At 44.9% G+C, this 18,048-nt stretch overlaps 5 protein-coding genes and 1 long non-coding RNA gene across 11 annotated transcripts in view; 2 read left to right on the plus strand and 4 right to left on the minus strand.

The window, feature by feature from the left end:
* Positions 1 to 615: 615 nt before the first annotated feature.
* Positions 616 to 2,670, minus strand: ponzr4 (plac8 onzin related protein 4). Of its 2 annotated transcripts, none has more exons than XM_088367891.1 (4): positions 2,371 to 2,670; positions 2,052 to 2,171; positions 1,564 to 1,718; positions 616 to 1,087 (listed from the first exon to the last, which is right to left on the minus strand). In XM_088367891.1, the coding sequence occupies exons 2-4, from the start codon at positions 2,158 to 2,160 to the stop codon at positions 968 to 970; spliced, it is 384 nt and encodes a 127-aa protein (XP_088224017.1). In that variant the 5' UTR covers positions 2,161 to 2,171; positions 2,371 to 2,670; the 3' UTR covers positions 616 to 967. The 2 variants fall into 2 exon arrangements, with proteins under 2 accessions (XP_088224017.1, XP_088224042.1); XM_088367916.1 differs by having other exon boundaries at positions 2,052 to 2,174.
* Positions 2,671 to 2,810: 140 nt separating this feature from the next.
* On the minus strand, positions 2,811 to 4,907 carry LOC148403304 (cornifelin homolog B-like). Of its 3 annotated transcripts, none has more exons than XM_088367748.1 (4): positions 4,782 to 4,907; positions 4,107 to 4,247; positions 3,880 to 4,034; positions 2,811 to 3,348 (listed from the first exon to the last, which is right to left on the minus strand). In XM_088367748.1, the coding sequence occupies exons 2-4, from the start codon at positions 4,207 to 4,209 to the stop codon at positions 3,172 to 3,174; spliced, it is 435 nt and encodes a 144-aa protein (XP_088223874.1). In that variant the 5' UTR covers positions 4,210 to 4,247; positions 4,782 to 4,907; the 3' UTR covers positions 2,811 to 3,171. The 3 variants fall into 3 exon arrangements, with proteins under 3 accessions (XP_088223874.1, XP_088223972.1, XP_088223903.1); XM_088367846.1 differs by having other exon boundaries at positions 4,107 to 4,219; positions 4,782 to 4,836; XM_088367777.1 differs by lacking the exon at positions 4,782 to 4,907 and having other exon boundaries at positions 4,107 to 4,772.
* Positions 4,908 to 5,599: 692 nt separating this feature from the next.
* LOC148403305 (uncharacterized) lies at positions 5,600 to 7,613 on the plus strand. The gene is made up of 3 exons (XM_088367951.1): positions 5,600 to 5,929; positions 6,137 to 6,419; positions 6,612 to 7,613. The coding sequence occupies exons 2-3, from the start codon at positions 6,254 to 6,256 to the stop codon at positions 6,686 to 6,688; spliced, it is 243 nt and encodes an 80-aa protein (XP_088224077.1). The 5' UTR covers positions 5,600 to 5,929; positions 6,137 to 6,253; the 3' UTR covers positions 6,689 to 7,613.
* Positions 7,614 to 7,728: 115 nt separating this feature from the next.
* cldn7a (claudin 7a) lies at positions 7,729 to 11,138 on the minus strand. The gene is made up of 4 exons (XM_088367684.1): positions 10,741 to 11,138; positions 9,531 to 9,695; positions 8,716 to 8,800; positions 7,729 to 8,635 (listed from the first exon to the last, which is right to left on the minus strand). Exons 1-4 carry the CDS (start codon positions 10,961 to 10,963, stop codon positions 8,461 to 8,463), a joined length of 648 nt encoding a protein of 215 aa, XP_088223810.1. The 5' UTR covers positions 10,964 to 11,138; the 3' UTR covers positions 7,729 to 8,460.
* LOC148403307 (uncharacterized) overlaps positions 8,350 to 18,048 on the plus strand; it is a 50,386-nt gene continuing 40,687 nt past the window's right edge. For all 3 annotated transcript variants that reach the window (XR_015856101.1, XR_015856127.1, XR_015856083.1), the window contains exons 1-2: positions 8,350 to 8,655; positions 8,729 to 8,810. This is a non-coding gene — a long non-coding RNA (uncharacterized LOC148403307). The remainder of the gene's footprint in view (positions 8,656 to 8,728; positions 8,811 to 18,048) is intronic.
* Positions 12,402 to 17,648, minus strand: chrnb1l (cholinergic receptor, nicotinic, beta 1 (muscle) like). The gene is made up of 11 exons (XM_088366401.1): positions 17,394 to 17,648; positions 16,281 to 16,414; positions 16,157 to 16,201; positions 15,775 to 15,884; positions 15,597 to 15,705; positions 15,376 to 15,523; positions 15,121 to 15,306; positions 14,814 to 15,037; positions 14,371 to 14,549; positions 13,601 to 13,739; positions 12,402 to 13,240 (listed from the first exon to the last, which is right to left on the minus strand). Exons 1-11 carry the CDS (start codon positions 17,500 to 17,502, stop codon positions 13,100 to 13,102), a joined length of 1,524 nt encoding a protein of 507 aa, XP_088222527.1. The 5' UTR covers positions 17,503 to 17,648; the 3' UTR covers positions 12,402 to 13,099.

Here is an 18,048-nt window from a genome sequence, read left to right on the forward strand (position 1 = left end):
GCCTATGGTGTTTCTCATTATTTGTTAGCAGAAGCTACACTGAGTGCTTGCTTTGAATAAACGAGTAATGATCTTTGTTTGACGAGAAGGTAAGCTTCAGCTGAGAGTTGCAGGAAAAGCCTACAAGAACATCCGAATTTTCCTTCGGGTTAATCAGATGCATTTGAACTGCTGTAACTTCCATTTAATATCTTCAAACTTGGAGCAATATATTGACTTGAGTTGCATGGAAAATTCCATGCAGTTTCTTGAGGCCTTAATGAGACCAGGAGAAAGTGCGACGGGAACGGCAGTAGCGCAGGAAATCCCAAAGTCACACGCAAAACAAGGAAAATAACGCGAGCAAGAAAAAGTACGCTCCAGTGATGTTCTCAAGGTCCATCTGCAAGCTAAACTCTCGGGACACTCGCCAGTCCACCAAGGCTTCCTTCCTGCAATTGTCCCACACCTCACGACGGTGACACATTTGATTCCCCGGGTGCTCCTCCGACAGACGCTTTTGTTTGTTTTCTCAGCGGCCGGTCATTTTGCAGCCATTTCACACGATGCTCGCCGTTCACGGAGACAGCTTTGGAAAGTTCCGCGACTTCACTCTTGGATTCCAACACACTTAAGTGATTTCTTTTTTTTTATTTCAGTGCTTAATACAAACAAAACAGAAATATTGACATTCATTGGAATCTTTCATCTTCATTACAAATATTTTTAATTAAACCTGACTATGATGTGCTCTATCAAAACAAGCTTATCTTTTTTTTTTTTTTTTAATTTTTCAACGACGTGACATAGGTCAGGTCTCCAGATTTACTCTACGTGACGTATATCCTAAAGTTCAATCAGCTGTTAGGTGACATTCCAAGAGTGGTGACGTACTCGGACTGCATCAGATATAGATAAAAACACAGAGTCCCAGAATGTGCTCACGGCTCGAGCGATGACGCAAGGGATGAAGACCTCGGGCATTTTTTCAAGGTGCCATGTTGACGAAGGTGATAGGGTTTTTTCTGGTTTGGATTTCCCGGGAGATTTGGCACCAGGTGCACGGGCCGCAGCAGCAAGCGTAGATGCAATCGCTGCAAACTGTACCCTGTGGACGACAAAATGACACTACAAATTGAACCGGGACATTTATTGCTCAATTGTGCAGTTGATAGAAAAAGTCTACACACCCTTGTTTGAATACCAAATAAATCAGACTCAAAAGATTCATTTAAAAACTGTTTCCACCATTAATGTGAGCAATTTTCTTGACAACTGATTCGATTTTTTCCCCCCCAAAAGATCAAAAAAAAAAAAAAAAACAACTGAGATAATATGGTTGCAAAAGTGTACACACTCTCGTAACTGGGATGCAACTTTTGCTATTTTGAACCGTTCATAGTTCCCTCCACTTTGTTTCAGGCGTTTGTGCCAAACATATCTTTTAGAATTAAAATCAAAAATGCTTTCATCACACTTTTAATGATATCTTTTAATCTTGAACTGGGTTTTTAAATTGCAAGTAGGGAGGAATTATCAACGGTTAACAATACGTCAACTATTCCGTTGCGGTTGTGTGAGTACCTGAATGCCGTAGCGTTGGCGTACGGACACCCGAAGGGCGGTGGTCATGGGCGGGATGATCCCGAAGGCATCCAGCAACGGCAAACAAAGACACTCACCGGCGTCGTGCGACGTTTTACACGTGAAGCACGGAAGGCACCAGAAGGCAAAACAACCTGGGTAGAAAAAAGAAGATTTTCACTAAAACAGTGGCCATACAGTTCCACTTTTCAAGACTTGTCAAGACTATCCAATTCTTTAGGCATCTGGGCAAATTCATTAATTTCTCGCCCTAGTTCCTTTCTCTTATCACGCCCGCATGGTGGCGCTCATTAAGTGTTCACGTCACGTAGCGCCTTTTATCATCTAAAGCATCAAGGACAGCTGAACTAACCGTGCCTTAACCCTTCCCCGTAACGCCTCATCTCCAATATGAAGCCTCTGATAGCATTCTCGGCGTTCAATCATGTCTAGCCATCATCGGCTGCACACGCAACACACTCGCTCACATTGTGGCAGGTCGTCGAAGCAGTCGCAGATGTCCGAGCTCCACTGGTTGTTCAGGCTGGTCATGGTGGTCATGGTGAAGGGTTTGGGTTGGTTCATCTGGTAAGACATAGCTGCGCTATCTGCCACAAACAAATGACCACAATTGTGAAAACAGCCAACGCTAACAATTAAATTCAACTTGATATTCACCGCCAACCCATTTTTGACGTCTATAACCGTCATTGGCACTGAATGACTCAAATAGGACTCAAGTTTTCACCAATATGCGAGCATTCCTAGTATTCCTTGGTAGTAAAGATGAAAAGCAGGACAACTTACAAGAGTGGAAGTCGTACGTGTTCCTATCGTAGGAGGCAGTGACTGATGCACGAGTCTCCACACGGTTCTTATTTTATAGACGGTCGTGTCACAGTAACTGGTCGGGCCGGTCCAATAGCGTGCGATAATGAAATCGTACAGAATGGAGCCGACTGATTCTCTTGATTAGATTACCGTTATGCAAAACATATTGAAAGGTGTCAAAAGGAAGCCTGATGCTTGACATATTTGTTCTTTTTTCATTAACGTCATTGTTTATATTCTAATCATTTTCTTCAGGATCAGAAGAGATTTGTGCTGACAATCTGAAATTCACATAAGAAAAAAACATTTTTTTGTTTGTTATTTCTGACCTGCTGATCAGAAAAGACAAAGACTTCCAATAGATGGTTAAATCTCTTCATACCTCCTTCGTTCTGCTGGAGTACCACAAGGCTCAATACTGGGTCCTCTTTTATTCAGTCATGTCAATCAATCACCAAATGCTTGCAGAACTGATTGTGTTGCCTCCATTTGAATACAAAACAGCAAACAAAAATCATTGTTTTTCTCCCGACAACCAGCAGAGGGAGAGCAACGAGGAGTCTTTGTGGGTGGAGAAAAAAATGGATTAGTCTTTTCCCAACTATACCATTTATTCATTTAACTTTGCCAGCAGCAGAAAGTGACGGACAGAAATTTCGAATCCTCTTCCAGAAGAAGGCAGAAGGTTTAAATACTGTTGAAATTCACACAAGAGAAATGTTTATTTTATTTTTCGTCTTGTCTTGTTGCCTTGTCCCGAGAAGTCTGCCCTGTGGTTCAGACCAAGTGCGCTCCCTGCAGGGGAGTCAATGCCGTGTATTTGTCCGAGAAAGAGGAGGAGGACAAAGAGGAGGCGGCGTGAAATGCAGCTCTTCTTTTCAGCTCTCTGGAGATCTGGAGCCAAGATAGCGGGTAGCAGCAGCATCCATACAGGCAGTCGCCCCACACGCTCCCCTGGAAGAGAGCACGAGTGGGAGGATCCAGCCAAAGGTGAACATTTACCTGGACTCAGACAGCATTATAAATCCTCCTATATTTGGATGCAAAGCAGACACATGCTTCAAGTCGATGAAACTATTAATGTCATTACGATGCACGTACTGAGTTTGATATTCATTTTCATTTATTTTTCATCTCAATCCTGCAAAGTCTGAACGCTTGCTCCGCGGCCCACTCCGCCTCCGGAGGTGCCAACATTATCAACCACCTTCTTCTTTCGTGGCAATGCTCCAACTCTACAGCAAAGCCGCCCCCACCTGCATCTTTGTTTCTCAATCCTAGCCCAGTCCGGACTCTAAAAGTCACTGCCAGCCATCTTAATCTACATTAGGACGCATTTCTCAATTAGAATTTATGTAGTTGGGCGGAATCTTAAGGACAAAAACATCTTTGGGCTGTAGTGGAGCTGCGAATATTGTAAACTATGTCTCAACCTCAATGATTTAAAAATTGCCAATGAAGATATGGCTTGACGTGTGTGCGTACCTTTATGCCGTATTTTTCCCTGACAGAGGCCCTCACGGCGAGGGAGGCCGGGGGTACGCAGCCAAGACAGTCCAGCAGCGGCAGAAGGGGACACAGGCCCGCCTTCCTGGCCACCTTACAGGTGAACAGTGGCAGGCAGCACAGTGCAAAACAGCCTGCACAAACACACCCAGTGGGGTCATGGCACGATGATGTCATCAGACCCCCCTCCAGCCAGGTACACTTACAGTCTCCCACGTCTTGATGGCAAGCACACAGGCCCGTGCTCCATTGCGCCCCCTCCTGGGTACGCCAACTTTGCGGCTGGACCCCGACCACATGACGAGACATCTCAAATCATCTTTTTCATGTTGAATGAAACCGACCAGCTTATTGAAAAAAAAAAGAACTCTATAATATTCTACTTGATCAAATAGTTTGCGCATCAGGATTTATTGCTTCAATTCATTTCCTTGCCCTTTCTGGAGTACCAGCCTTAGCCAATGGGTGGCAGTATAATACAGTTATGCAGACACCAGCAAAGAAGACTTTCACAACTACTGTAACTGCATTAATGTCAGTTTTTCACAGAGGATATCAGCTTTATCGCTGGTGTCACAAAATGTATTCAAGTTTTACACGTTATTTTGACAAAATAATATAAGGTGTTGGAAATACAGTGCTCTCTTTGACGATGCAATGTTCATGACTAAACAAGGCAACATTTTAAGGACATGCTAACTACTATCTTTACTTATTAACACACAAGCATTTCTTTAGGCCTCCAGTAACATTCGGGCTCTGACCGGAACTCAGCAGACCCTGTTGACTTTGGTCAATGTTTAGCTCAAGAGTCTTCCATCAGTCATCTTTTGGTGAAAACAAAGCAAGTGGATGTTTAATAGAAAAAAAGCACACCTTACCTGACTTGCATAATCCTTGGAAGTCTGTGTTCCTTTTTGACCACTTTATGTCTTTGTGCTTGTTTTGGTGTCCACACAACATGACACTGTTTTGGGATAAACAACAGCCAGTTCCCGTGTGACTCTGCTGAGCCAAACACTTTGCTAGTTTCTTGTTGGGAACTCTCCAAAGTGTGCAAATGTTCAGATTGTTCACACCTTCAGATGTGTCTGTTGCTCACGTGGATACTGCATACTGTAAAAAAGACTTTTTTTTTTTTGTCCTGGAGCGTAAAACAGTAATTTAAGTTGGAAGAATTTTAAAATATAAACTATTGACAGTTATAGCACTAGTATTAGTTAGCACAACAGAGGGTTTTATCCAAAGCTTTAAATTTTGTGGCACATTTTTCATGATTAAATAAAACCGCTGGTCAAACTCAAACTTAAAGGCCACAAACTTTGATAATAGTTTCAGTTGGGCGATTAAACCAAATATTTTAAGATTGTCTATTGTGAAAATTGGCTGTCTTACACTTACATTTATTCATGTATGATCCCCCGACTTAAACACAAAAAAGACACTAAGCAAAATGATTTAGAGCAAATAAATTGCTTGCTTTGTTTTCCTAACATTGATATTAATAATTCACATTTTAAAGTTGTTCCAACTTTCATGACCGTTTCATCCCCCAAAAGTGCAACTTGTTTTTTTTTTACTGTCTGGTCAGGTGACAAAAGCATCTCATGATTTATAGATGCCGATTGTCAAGGTGTGCCGCTCATTGGCTGAGGCTGAGTCACGCTCGTCGCTGTGACGTAAGCAACTACGCATCACCTCCTACAGTTAAAGTTTGTGCTCAATGACAGCAGGCGTCAGCAGCAGTGTGGCTTGCCCACATCGTCCGCTCAACGACGCGCACATTTTGGGGAGCACCGGGAAGATAAAGCGGCCGGAAAAGCCCACAGCAGAGAGGCTCCTTTAAATAAATCCACTCTCGCCTTCTCTTCTGCGGCGCGTCGAGCAAGTGTGAGAGAGGGAGAGAGGGAGAGAGAGAGAGAGAGAGAGAGAGAGAGAGAGAGCCCCAGTAAACAACAACACGGCTGTGGTGAGGCTCCTTTCATTTTTCGGCGATTCGTCACTGCGGCTTCAGAAGAGGAGGATATGGGTAATTATTATTCGCCATTGAATCTTTGTAAACAGATAATGTACTGATGGAGCGCATTTGAAGCAAGATTTTAAAGGAATGTCGACTGGGTGCTTTTGGTTTGATAAATTGTGTTTTTTTTCCCCCCAACTTTAATTTTAGTTAGTTCGATAGGCTAGAAGGTATTCGCTGAATTTATCTGAACGTGTTTATTATTTGAATTCACAGCCCAGAATTGAATCGTGAGAGCTCTTCCGGAAGTGAAGCTCAGCAACAACAAAGCTCGACTTCTTTGGCTGTGGGGACATCTAGCGGCTGAAATAGTCGCTGCGCCTCCTTGCAGACATGTTTGGCGCTTCTGGCGTCCCCGAGCTGATCCCGCCGGCGGGGCCGCCAATGCAGCCTGGACCCGGGGGCCAGCACGGCCAAGGCAGCGGGCCCAATGGTCCTAACCCTCAGCGGCTTGGCCAGAGGGCCCCCAAGCTGGGACAGATTGGTCGCTCCAAGAAAGGTAAGAGTCAAAGAGTGAATTGCTCTCTGTGGATTTCAAGCAACCGCATAACAGAGCTTAACACATTTGTAGACAGATAATAGAAATTCACAAATATATTCTTTATGCTCTGTGAAGAAAGACGAATATTAGCAAGCGAGAGGTGTGCGATGTAGTGATGTGGGTTCAATCCTGACCCTTTTGTCATTTTAGTGGACTTGGACGACGAAGTACTGGACGACATCATGAACAACAACGGCCAGTGTCCCGTGTCTCTCCCCATGTCCTGAACCAGGAGACCTCCTTCCCAGTGTCTCCATCTCGGCCTGCGGTCGTCTCCAAGCGATGGCGCAACTTGGCCCGCAGAGGGCGCCGGCGGGAGCCTCCGCCCACATTGTAAAATACAAGCAATTGATTTCACCTCATTTCAGACTTTTGATGGCGCCGCACATCCCGGGAGGTCTGCGGCGACCTGCCGACTGAGCTTCGGAACGAGTGCCGGTGAGAAGATGCTGGTTCTGCCCCCTCTTGTGACGACTTTACAGCATCTGGTTGTCCAATGGCTAACCTCCATACTGCTAACACTGGTAGTGTGCCTACTGTATAACCCAGTGAATGAAAGTTTGTTATTTATGACATGAGAACATGTTTTTTTTGTTTGTAAAATGTGAAGTTATGTGCTTTCAAAGAAATCATTTCTAATTGCTACTTTGTCAACTATGAAGTTGTTTGCACTTTGTGGGGATGCCCGTGACGCGTGTTCTTTGCATGGAGCATCTCTTTTTTAAGGGCTACGTCGTCATACTTTTGACACCGCACCGCTGTTGCCTGCATGCTGAGCTGCCCGTGGCTGGATGAGCCTGTACAGTCATGAATGTTTTCGAGTCCCCTGCCATGTTCTTGTCAATCTACTGGAGGTTACGATTTACTCAAGGAGCTGGTGGAAACAAGCTTGTGATTTGCTGTGACAATCACACCCTGACAAAAAGCACCAACTGACTATTAGGATGATCATTATTGTTGTACTGAGATGCTCATTCTTGTATAATGTGACTTTTGTTTTTTTCTTTCTAATTTTTTGAGGGGGGGGGGCTGTGAAATTGTAACACTTTAAAAAAAAATGTTTATTTGATGTGGACTTTGTTGGCTGTTTGCATGAAAGTGGACAACTTTTCAAATCTGCATCCGGGGAAATAAACGTATCTTTATGGAGGATATTGTGGAAAGAAACCATTTTTGACCATGGCGACGTAAGAAGCGACTGCTCTTGTTGCCAATTTTGACTTATGTTTTTCCCTCTTATTTTAGCAAACAGACCACATGAACAAAATATGTTACAATGCCTTTATTTTTACATACTATCAGCTACAACTCAGTTTGTCTTGTATGTATATAAAAAAACAATAATTCCACAAAACACAACACCAGCCTAGAAACCTGGAATCTAAAATCCATCCTACGTTTGGCCAAATAAATAGCTTCCAACCTAATGGCTGATGTGTGACTATAGAATAAATGCTAGGTCTAACATGTATGTGCAAGGGTGGACAATTCTGCAGTCACCATCCGCCAACTTTTTTTTTTACGATCTAATAGTGCACAGGTGTCAAACTCAAGGCCCGGGGGCCAGATACGGCCCCGCCACATCATTTTAGGTGGCCCGCGAAGACAAATTGTACATCAAATTCGTGTGTCATTACTAGAATTGCAAATTGTCTTCACTTTTAATAATACCTTTTTTTAAAAAAAATATTTGACCAGTTTTTACTCGTCTGATTTGAAAACTAGTTATTTGTCAGTTTGTTTTGTAACTTTTACTGTATATAAAATAAGGTCTTAATGGCCCTCCGAAAGAAGCTATGACTACAATGCGGCCCGCGAAAAAAATGAGTTTGACACTATTAAATAGTGTATAGCATTTTTGCTAGCACATGTTGACCACTAGGGCGGGGCGTGACACTGCTGCGTCATAATCAAGCAATTTTGCATAAAGTCTCACTTTTGCGCTACCGTGACGGCCCACACACATTTTCACTCGGATATCTTTGTATAATTCTGACATTCAGACATATTCCTTATTGCTGCTGGCTGGTCCGGAGCGGGAACTAGCTGCTGGGACGGATGGGTACTTGGACACCTGTTTTTTTCTTGGACAAGAAGCAGCTAACATGGCGCCGCCCAAGACGTCGAGGAGGGAACCTCCCCACGCGATGAAAATGGCGGCGCCGAACTCAAACCTGCGGCATCAAGTGGATTGGTATGAAAAACCAAAAAAACAAAAAACAAATATGTAAATAAAAGTACAAACGTAGCTTACTTGGTGTTGACAGGAGTGTAGGGGTTATAGAACGCCCGGATCACGTTGTGAGCAAACCAGGAGCAAGCCACGATGGCGCACAGCCCTAAAAAGAGGTAAAAAAAATATATTTAAGTTGCAGCTCGACCTTGTGTTGGCCAATTTACAGTGCCCGTATCCCAATTTTTATGTGTTTTATTGAGTTTGTACTTCTATTTTGTTCTGCCTCCCGTTAATTGTGGGTGCACTACTACTACTACTACCACAAGACGGCGCACTATTTTATTTAAGGACGTAATCTATTTGAAAGAAGAAGAATGTGTTTCAGTTCAGAGATTTGATATAAGTCAAAACGCCTACAGAAAACAAGTTCATTTTATAATGGACATTTTTAGACTTGATTATTGATGTAAATTGTGAATGAATGTGAGATGATAAGGTAAGTTTGTCAGATTTTTTAAATAGAAACACGGATCCGCACACTGTATTTCAATTATCGCGGCTCTTGCTCTCTCAATATATGATGTGTTTAAATGTGTTTGTATTATTCTGTAAAACACGAATACTTTATTATAATGCAAAAAAATCGACATCACATTTTCTATATTTCTATGTATACTTTTTAAGACCATTGTGTTATGCCAATGCAGATTATGCATGTGAGGTGGAGGTTTTTTTTTTGTCCGTGTGTGTGTGTGTGTGGGGGGGGGGAGGGGGGGGGCAAGGTGTTGCCATCCTGCCATTCCTCTCTGTAGATGTAGATATAGAGCATGAGTACTTGAGCCATTTTTGCAGTTCTCGAGTTGGATGTCATTGAAAGGAGCCGTCCAACTCACCTCCCACTAACAGTATGATCCCTCCCGTCATGGCGGTACGGGCCTTGCGGAGCTTGTCGCTCGCTCCGCATGTTGTGCACTTCATGCCTGTGCAGGCCACGCCCAGGCCCGCCACGGACACGATGATGCCCACGATCATCAGCGCTCGGGTGGCTTGAAGAGAACCTGGAGAGGATCCAATTTTGTTATGAAGAAAACTTCTGGACTGGCCCTCTAGACGCTGAACAAAAGCTGCTTTTATTTATTATGTGTGTGCTCAGCGAGGTTCAGTGCCAGTCGGGCGGCCTCAGTGTCAACTCTTCCTAGAAACGAAACCCCGGGTTACAACGCTGTGGCGCCACACTTTGAAATACGACTGTCGGCTCATCATTTGCCAGCGCTCCCCCCTTTCCACCTCCTATAAAGCATTACACGGCAAACCTTCCTTTGTCTCCGTCCACCTCGAACCAGTCTGTGCCAGTCCGGCCCAGCCTGGCCAGCACAAACAGCACCCTCCTGCAGCGAGGGGAGCCGAGGTGCTGTTGCAGGGCCTCTATTGTTTGAGAAGGTCCTGGTGAACCTTCTGGAAGTGGGTAATGGACCAGCTTCCATTTAAGGTCACTGTCAGAAAGCTATTTATTGAATTATAGTTTTCACTTCAGTAATAAGTGATCACTGATCCAAATCAGTAATTGGATCAATCTATCCGGTCCATTTCAAAATGTTGCTCTTTGTGATGTTCAGTGCCAATCCCCTGCTGTTCTGGACCGACCCACAAATCTGCCTATAAATGACGTCCATTGAAATGCATTGGGAAAAATTAAGAACATTTAAGCAACCGAAAAAGATCTCCTAAAAAACACATTCAGTACATAGAAAATGATGGGGGGGGGGGCAAAAAAGTTATTGAAAATGATTGGGAAAAAATCGGCAGGACAGAAACCAGTCCCTGATGTGAGCAAGAATGTGTCTGCTGTAATGTCTTGCATTCAGTGACATTATTGATAGATCAGCAAATTGTGACAATATCACCGATTTTGCAAAAGTATTTGCCGATCTGATTCAACCCATCAGTACAATAGACCGCATCATAAGAGGCTGGTATAGAAATTGAGATCCGCCTTGGGCGGATGCTACATGTCTCCATGTCAAAGTGCCAAACCTTTTTGGAAAAACAATAAACACCATCCACATAAAAGTATAATCTCAAAATACTGGCGTGACAACTCACTGTCAAGCTGCAGGATGGAATCGTAGATCTTGCACTGGAGCTGTCCCGTACTCTGGAAGGCGCAAGACATCCACAATCCCTGGTACATGGCCACCGCCGTGATGATGTTGTCCCCGATATAGGCCGACATCTTCCACTGGGGCAGAACGGTGCCGATGATCAGGCCCACGATGCCGGTCAGCGACATGAAGAACCCCAAAAGTTGAATCCCCGAGTTGGCCATTTGTCTTTCCCCTAAGGAATCGAGGCCTCTGTCCTAGAATGTATTCGATTGTGCGCAAGCTCTATGCAAAAAGGGAGTACGTGTGTGTGCTCCGAGGGGTCTTCTTGGGGATAGGCATGCAAGATGTGTGTGTGTGTTGTTGTCATGTGTGAAGTGGCTGCCGGGAAATGTTCCCTCCGCTTCCAAGCGACGCAACAGGTTGCCCCGATGGATTCTTTTTTTGTCCTCACGTTTTCATGCTCACGAGGCATTTCAGAGGGTTTGTTTTTCTGCCCCCCCCCTATCAATGCGTAAAATGTGTAGTGACCCAGAATTGCCCCCCCCCCCACTTCCTCCCCCACACATACAATTGAATACCTCAGAGCTGATTTACAGCACATCTCCGACAATGATATTCTAATGAGGGGCTGCAGGAGAAAGAATGCGGAAAGGCAATTAGGAAGACTGACATTTCAGCCTTTCCTGAGGTAACATTTTTAAATAAAAACATCCAAAAGTAATGACTAATGATAATTTCAATGATTTTATACTCCAAGAAGATTTAATTGTTCTGCTCATCATTATTCTTTGTAGGCATTGATAGAAGAACAAAGACGTACTATTTATTCTAAAAGAACAAACTTGTGTGAATTCAGAAATTTGATGTTGCTTTGTGCTGACGCTGATTTTTTTGAGTGCCTCGTCGTCAGCCTCGAGTGCACGGATGTCATGGACAGAAAGGCTTACGAGGGGATCATTTTTCCCCAGCCATCAAATCACTTTGGGTTGGCATGGACGCTTCAGTGCGCCTCATTGTTGGCCATTGGAAATTGACGTGACAACCTGGTCCAGCCAGCGAAGACTTTAAACGACTTGATTTAGAAATTACGTGGAAGCACAAGAATGATGTTAGACCAAGTGGCATCCATTTTTCCAGATTGTAGTCGTAGTCTTTGATTGACAATTGAGCAGGAGTGCTTTCACTTCTTCACTTCTCGTATGTCTAACTTTCCTCAGCTTGATTTCTCATACGGCACATTAGTTGGGAATCTTCTTTCGCAGATATTCAAAGGTCTTCCCCCAGCTTATTTTGCCTTCCAGTGACTCATCCTGACCTTTTGTCTTGCTTTCTACTGCACCTCCGGCGGGAGATGCCTTATTGTTGCCCTGGACGTTCCCCATTTGATGTCGCCTTTCCACGTTAGAAGAGATGAAGCGGAGGAGGGATTGTGGACAGTCTGGGGCCTACCGATGCTGTCGCCATTGGTAACCTGATTTATTTGATGACCTTGACTTGCAAGGAACACGAAAACAGTGCATTGCTCTATCAAGCCGCCCCCCCCCCCCCCCCCCCCCCCCCCGGACTTCTTCTTGCACTCCACGTTTCGCTTTATTAGAGCAGTAAAGACACATTTGACTCACTGGTTGAGAACGTTGTTGAATGGCCAATAGAAGAAAAGCTAAATCAGCCCACAGACAAGAACTTTGAGCATTCTCACATGCAAGGGGCTTTTCCCTCCCTCACATTTCTCTGGCCTCCTGGTCCGAAGTGCACAAGAAGGCGGGCTATTCCGACGATTGAAGTCCCACAAGTGTCCTTGGAAGTTAGCGAGGCATTAACAATAAAGTGCCCACGCATAGCTTTTCCCTGAAAGAAGAAAAAACCCCAACCTTCATACCAGTTGTTTTGCTCCTAAAAGCTTCTTATGCAACAAGGCCCAACTTGAGTGGATTAGCAGCAGGACAGGGACTGGTGGACTGTAGAGTTGTCCTGCACGAGAGGGGCCTTCTTTTGTCCGCGTCAAAAAAAAAAAAAAACACGTTTGCCTGCATTTGTGCGTGCACTGCGCAGCGTGTCTCGGACCCTTCGCTGCACACCAGCAAGCCTGAAAATAGGTCGCTGACATCACAAGCGCTCTGTCAGCCAATTATGTTCCTGGAGTGAGTTGTTGTGCACCAGAAGTGAATATAAAACAAAGATTTTTTTTAATACAAATAATGAATGAATTGATTGAGGTTGACAATATCTATTTGTCAACCAATGGGACTTTTCCAGGATCATCAAAAAGTCACATGTTCTCTTGAGCTGTGTTGGAAATGAAAATGAATCCATCTGGAGGCTGTGGTCTTATGGACGCTTGACAATTTGACGCCCTCTTATGGGAATGGATTGTCAGGTGTGTAGTTGAAACTGGCGTCCAAGAACATTGCCAAAGTGCCCAGAGTGGTGATGATAACAAAAAGCCACAGGAAGAGACGATCCACCACCAGGGCGATGAACTGCCAGTCTTCTGTCATCTGCATGCAGACACATGATCATAACAATCATCAATTTGCATGGTTGAACCTGGTTGGAACATGTTTTGCTCCTCAGACCAACAAATTAGAGTATGGAAGAATGGTGACATCATCATCTGCCCGGCCCTGTGAGGACGTAATTGACATGGGCTAACACAACTTATTTTGAAGGCCCTGGACAGATTAGACTGACATGGCAACAGAGGCTGAAATCCGATCGGACCAAAAAAATCTCAGATAAGAAGGTGCTGGAAGCAGTGCTTCTATGAGAAACTCCGAAAACTAGGGAACAGACTGTTGGGAAGAACTATTCATGGATGAAATATTAGGACCGAGGTCTTGACGAATCACGTTTCTCACCGAATCGTCGATATCTTGCTTCTTCAGCTGCTCAGCCATGTACGTGACGGCAGCGATGGCCGACTTGAGGTTGGGTGGAAGGATCAGACAGAATCCGTCTGTTTCTGGAAGCCTTTGGAGCCGCACTGGAGTCTCGCATCTAGGAAATCACAAGACGTTTCCTCGATGATCACTTGAACTAAACAACTCTTAATGAGTCGAAGAGTAGCTGACCCAGCTACCTTCAAACATATTTTCTACTTTCAACCGGGCAAAACTGAAACTCCAGACATATTTTGGATACATGTTGTTGACCCCTGTGCACAAAAGCATGTGCGTCACGCTGAGTGACAACAGCAGCAAACTCCTCAACCACAAGGTCAAGTCTGAACCTCTGACCTCCGCATACACTCGCGGAAGTCGTGTGAGTGGCTTAGGAATGCTGTGACAACATGTGCTGTAAGACAACAGAACGGGTAAGCAACGATCCTTACGACAGATAAATAATAACACAATAATCCCCATAAATGCTGTGCAAAGATCGCCGCCTCGCTTTGAACGGCCCTGAGAGATAGAGAGAGGATGAAGGAATGAACTTGAGTGTGACACAGATTGCCACCACGCAAATCTTCACACGTCCTCAGCAGGATTAGACCCTGATGCCCAACCAAAATGGCAGCTTAAGAGCTGGCGGCTGTGGCTGGATCGTGGGCGGGGCTTAGCTTGACTGTCAATAGAGGATGTGAGTAGCAACAGCAAAGTCGACTTAATGCTACTTTGTATGACTTTACCTGCCTCTCCAAGGTATAACAAGATCGGGGTTGATCTTGCGGAAAAAGTACTCCCCTCCGGGCTGTCGTCCGTTGAAGCTTGGTGGGGGTGTTTGGTCACAAGAATCCTCCTTCAAAAGACACTCGTCTTGCTCGGGCCTGGTCATGCCGATGTACTTGGGCAGGAAGTTGATGAAGATCTAGAAGTTCAAATGTAGACATCAAAGTTCCTGGCAAATGGAAAAGTTAGGAACCATTCCAAATTGAGGGTAATTTTTTTGGAAAAATTCTGGAATTTTGCAACCTAAATCCTATTAGATGTTCTGGATTTTTATCATATTTATTCACTCTGGAGTAAAAACCAGAGAGGATAAATGGAGATGGTTCGGACACGTGCAGAGGAGGCACAGTGGATCTACTGGTAGGTGGATGCTAGAAATTGAGCTGCTAAGCATCCGACTTACACTGCGAACCCAGCTGGGCATGATGTGCGTGCTGGGTGTGCGGTGGTGCAAGTTGAGGACGACCACACTCAGGATGACGGAGAATGTGACCAAGATCATGGTGAACATCACGTAGTTGACGATGATTGGGATGGCCAGTGAAGTCTCTGGGACTCTGTCAGCCAGCAGCAGCATGAAGACAGTCAAGGCGATGAGAACCGAGATGGAAAGGGTCATCTTTTCTCCTAGGAACCAAGCGTGACAGACAGCGAAGCGCTTTGACGTCAATTTTTTTTTGTAGACCAGAACAAGACAACTTGTTTCACACCTGCTCCGGGTGGAAGGTAAAAGACAAAAATAGCCAAAACGCTCGTGAGAATGCAGGGAACAATGATGTTGATGATATAGAAAAGAGGTTTCCTCTCAATGATCAAGTAGAAGGTGATGTCCTCATACAGATCCTCCTTGACGTTCTTTCTCGAAGGTTTGTGGCATATGTTCCACTCGCCGTTCTCTGCGCCACGACAGGAAATGAAAATGACCAAAAATGACTCAGGAGATGCAAGCCAAATCCGTCACCTACCCGTGAAGGCATTCTCGTCTATGACTATCTCCCGGATCTCCTTTCCGTTATCGTCCAGATAATACTGCAGATCGACTTCCGAGGCATCGTAGGTATACGAGCGGAAAACCATGCTGCAGTTTTGCCAGTCGAAGGGGAAATACGCAACCTGTGGAAGAGTTTGATGGGTAACAAGAGCGACGAGAACGCAGACTGTCGTGACCTGAACAAGCAGACTCTACCTCGATGGAGCAAGAAGTACGGTAGATGGCCGGCGGGAGCCAGTTGACTGTCCCGTCATTGTACACCAAGACGTTGACGTATAAAGCTACGTCAAATTGACCGTCGTTGCTGCGGAGATGACAGAAGACGCGTGACGTTTTCTCCGAGTTATTTGAAACAAATCGAGCGGACACTCACTTGTTTATGAGGTAGATATCGGGGCGCCACACCTTGTTTGCGGGAATCCTCAAAACGTCGATGTTGTCGTACGCCTTTGGGTCCCACGACAAGCGGTAGTCTTTCCACTCCTGCCGACATGTCACATTTTGACCTTGATGCTACAAAGTTAGGATCAGGCTCGTGCGGAATAGCTGCTTTCTCATTTCTCCACATTGTGAGTGGAATCACGATTCTTCATTTGTACTTTACATTCAAGGACCCCAATTTCGAATTCTCATTACCGCCAAGCAAAAGACGAAGTGAGAATGAAGGTAAAACTAAAGTGGGAAATCATTTGTGCTGCATGAAAGGTGACAAGTGAACTTGGCTGGAGTGATTATGCGCGTTTGTACCCTCATACCAGATTCATGAACACGTTGGTCGTCATCTCGCCATTCTTCTCATTCTGCAGTCAGGTAGACACACACATGCGAGGTCAGCCATTAGTCATTTGTGACTTCATTTGCATGTTTGCGTGCGCTTACCAAGCTGACGAGCTGGGACAAAGTCATTCCGACCCGCACCATCACTTTCTCCTCCCAGTACTGAGCTGGTCGTACCTTCAAGTTGTAGTTCTTGAATATCTCCTCATGGAGCCTTCGCTCCGTTTCTGAGGCTCCTGGGCCAACGCACATAATAAATGACTGATGCTAATGCTAGTTAATCATGAAGATCAGAGCGTCACATCATTGGCAACATTAAGTGGTTGATCTATATGCAACCTTGTGCCCGGTTTTGATTTATTTTTCAATGAACCACAAAAACGTGGCGTGATTGTCATGGAAACGCCAGATTGCTACTGAGGCCAACAAAAAAAAAATGAGAGGGTGTGAATAACAAACTAGGAGTCAACTATTAACGCTTAGTTTGACAATGTGGACGGACATCCAAGTATGTCCTCTGATAACAGACCGGACCTTCCTCCCAAAAGTGTGCCGCGACATGATGAGGGGCAGACAAAGAAGGACAACCGGGACGTGCAGAGCGAGTGGTCAGCAGGGCAGGTGCTGGTGGCGTGCGGCGGGTCGCAAAGGTGACTGAGCTAATGTAATTGATATGCAGCAGGGGAGGGGGGGAGCCGGATCAAAGGGATGTCTGGGATACCAGCGCCATCCGGGCCCCAAATAGACTGATTATCAAACAATGATGTGTTAATATGTTTTATTGGATGTACTAGAGAAAATCGTCTCGAAATGTTTTGAATTAGAAATTCATCATTTTTGCTCATTTTCTTTTACGGGCAAATATTATTTCATGGAATCAGTAGAAATCCAGCACTTGTGGTTCTTCCTGTGGCTGGAAAAGTCAGATTGAGACAAATGCAGTCATCTCTTTACCTGCTATGACTGTCTGCGCTTCAATGACAGACATTCACACTCATCATGAAAGAATCATACACCGAGTGTTAAGAGGTCGCGCTTCATTAGCAGATTCGGAGGTGGATGAGTTGCTCTATGCTTCCAACATTAAGGAAATAGTTTGGCAAAGGTCAAAGAACCGCTTTAGGATGAACTAGAGTGGAGGCATTGCCATCCTTGCATCGTTAGGAGTTCTAAAATATGCTGAAGGAACATTTTTGAAAGCAATAATGTTCTTACCGGTCAAAGAGAGGCAAAGGTAAACGATAACAAGTTGGTAGGCTTTCCGATGAATGTTCATTATGTTATTTGGTCCACTCATCTTCTTGCGGTAGTCCAAAGACCCCATGAACCTCCAGAGTTCACCCCTGTGCACCTTCACCCAGATGGATGCGGCTCTCCAGTAGCTCCACTTCAGAAAAGTCAACACTTCCACTCATCTATTTGGCCCCTGTTTTGCAGCTCCAACAACGATCTCCCCGTACGATGCGTTTGCCCTCTTTGGATCATACCTCAACAATGGGGAACCACGGCCTGATTGGGTACTGGTGCTGGGAGTGACGAGAGGCTGGAATGTGTTTGTACTGGGAAGCCTTTGGAGCAGACACCTGTTGGTGCGCACCAATCTGAGAATGTTGTATAGTGTGGGGACAGTTGGAGAGGAACAAAGAGGAAGTGGAGGGGCACTAATTCTGTGATGGGGATGAAGGACTAGCGGTGGGTTAGGCGCCATGACCATGGAGATATTTTTGGGCAGAAGTGCGTGTCGGTTGGGTGAACCGAATATTAGGTATTTCCTGAGCCTCAATAAGACTTCAAGGTGCCTTTTTGGCTAGTACAAGTATGTTCCGGAGCCGCATCGACGGAACCTTTAACCGGACTACGCCACAGTGAT

This window comes from Syngnathus floridae, chromosome 1 (assembly GCF_059516105.1).
Source record: "Syngnathus floridae isolate MCC-2025c chromosome 1, RoL_Sflo_1.0, whole genome shotgun sequence".
Taxonomy (NCBI): Eukaryota; Metazoa; Chordata; class Actinopteri; order Syngnathiformes; family Syngnathidae; genus Syngnathus; species Syngnathus floridae.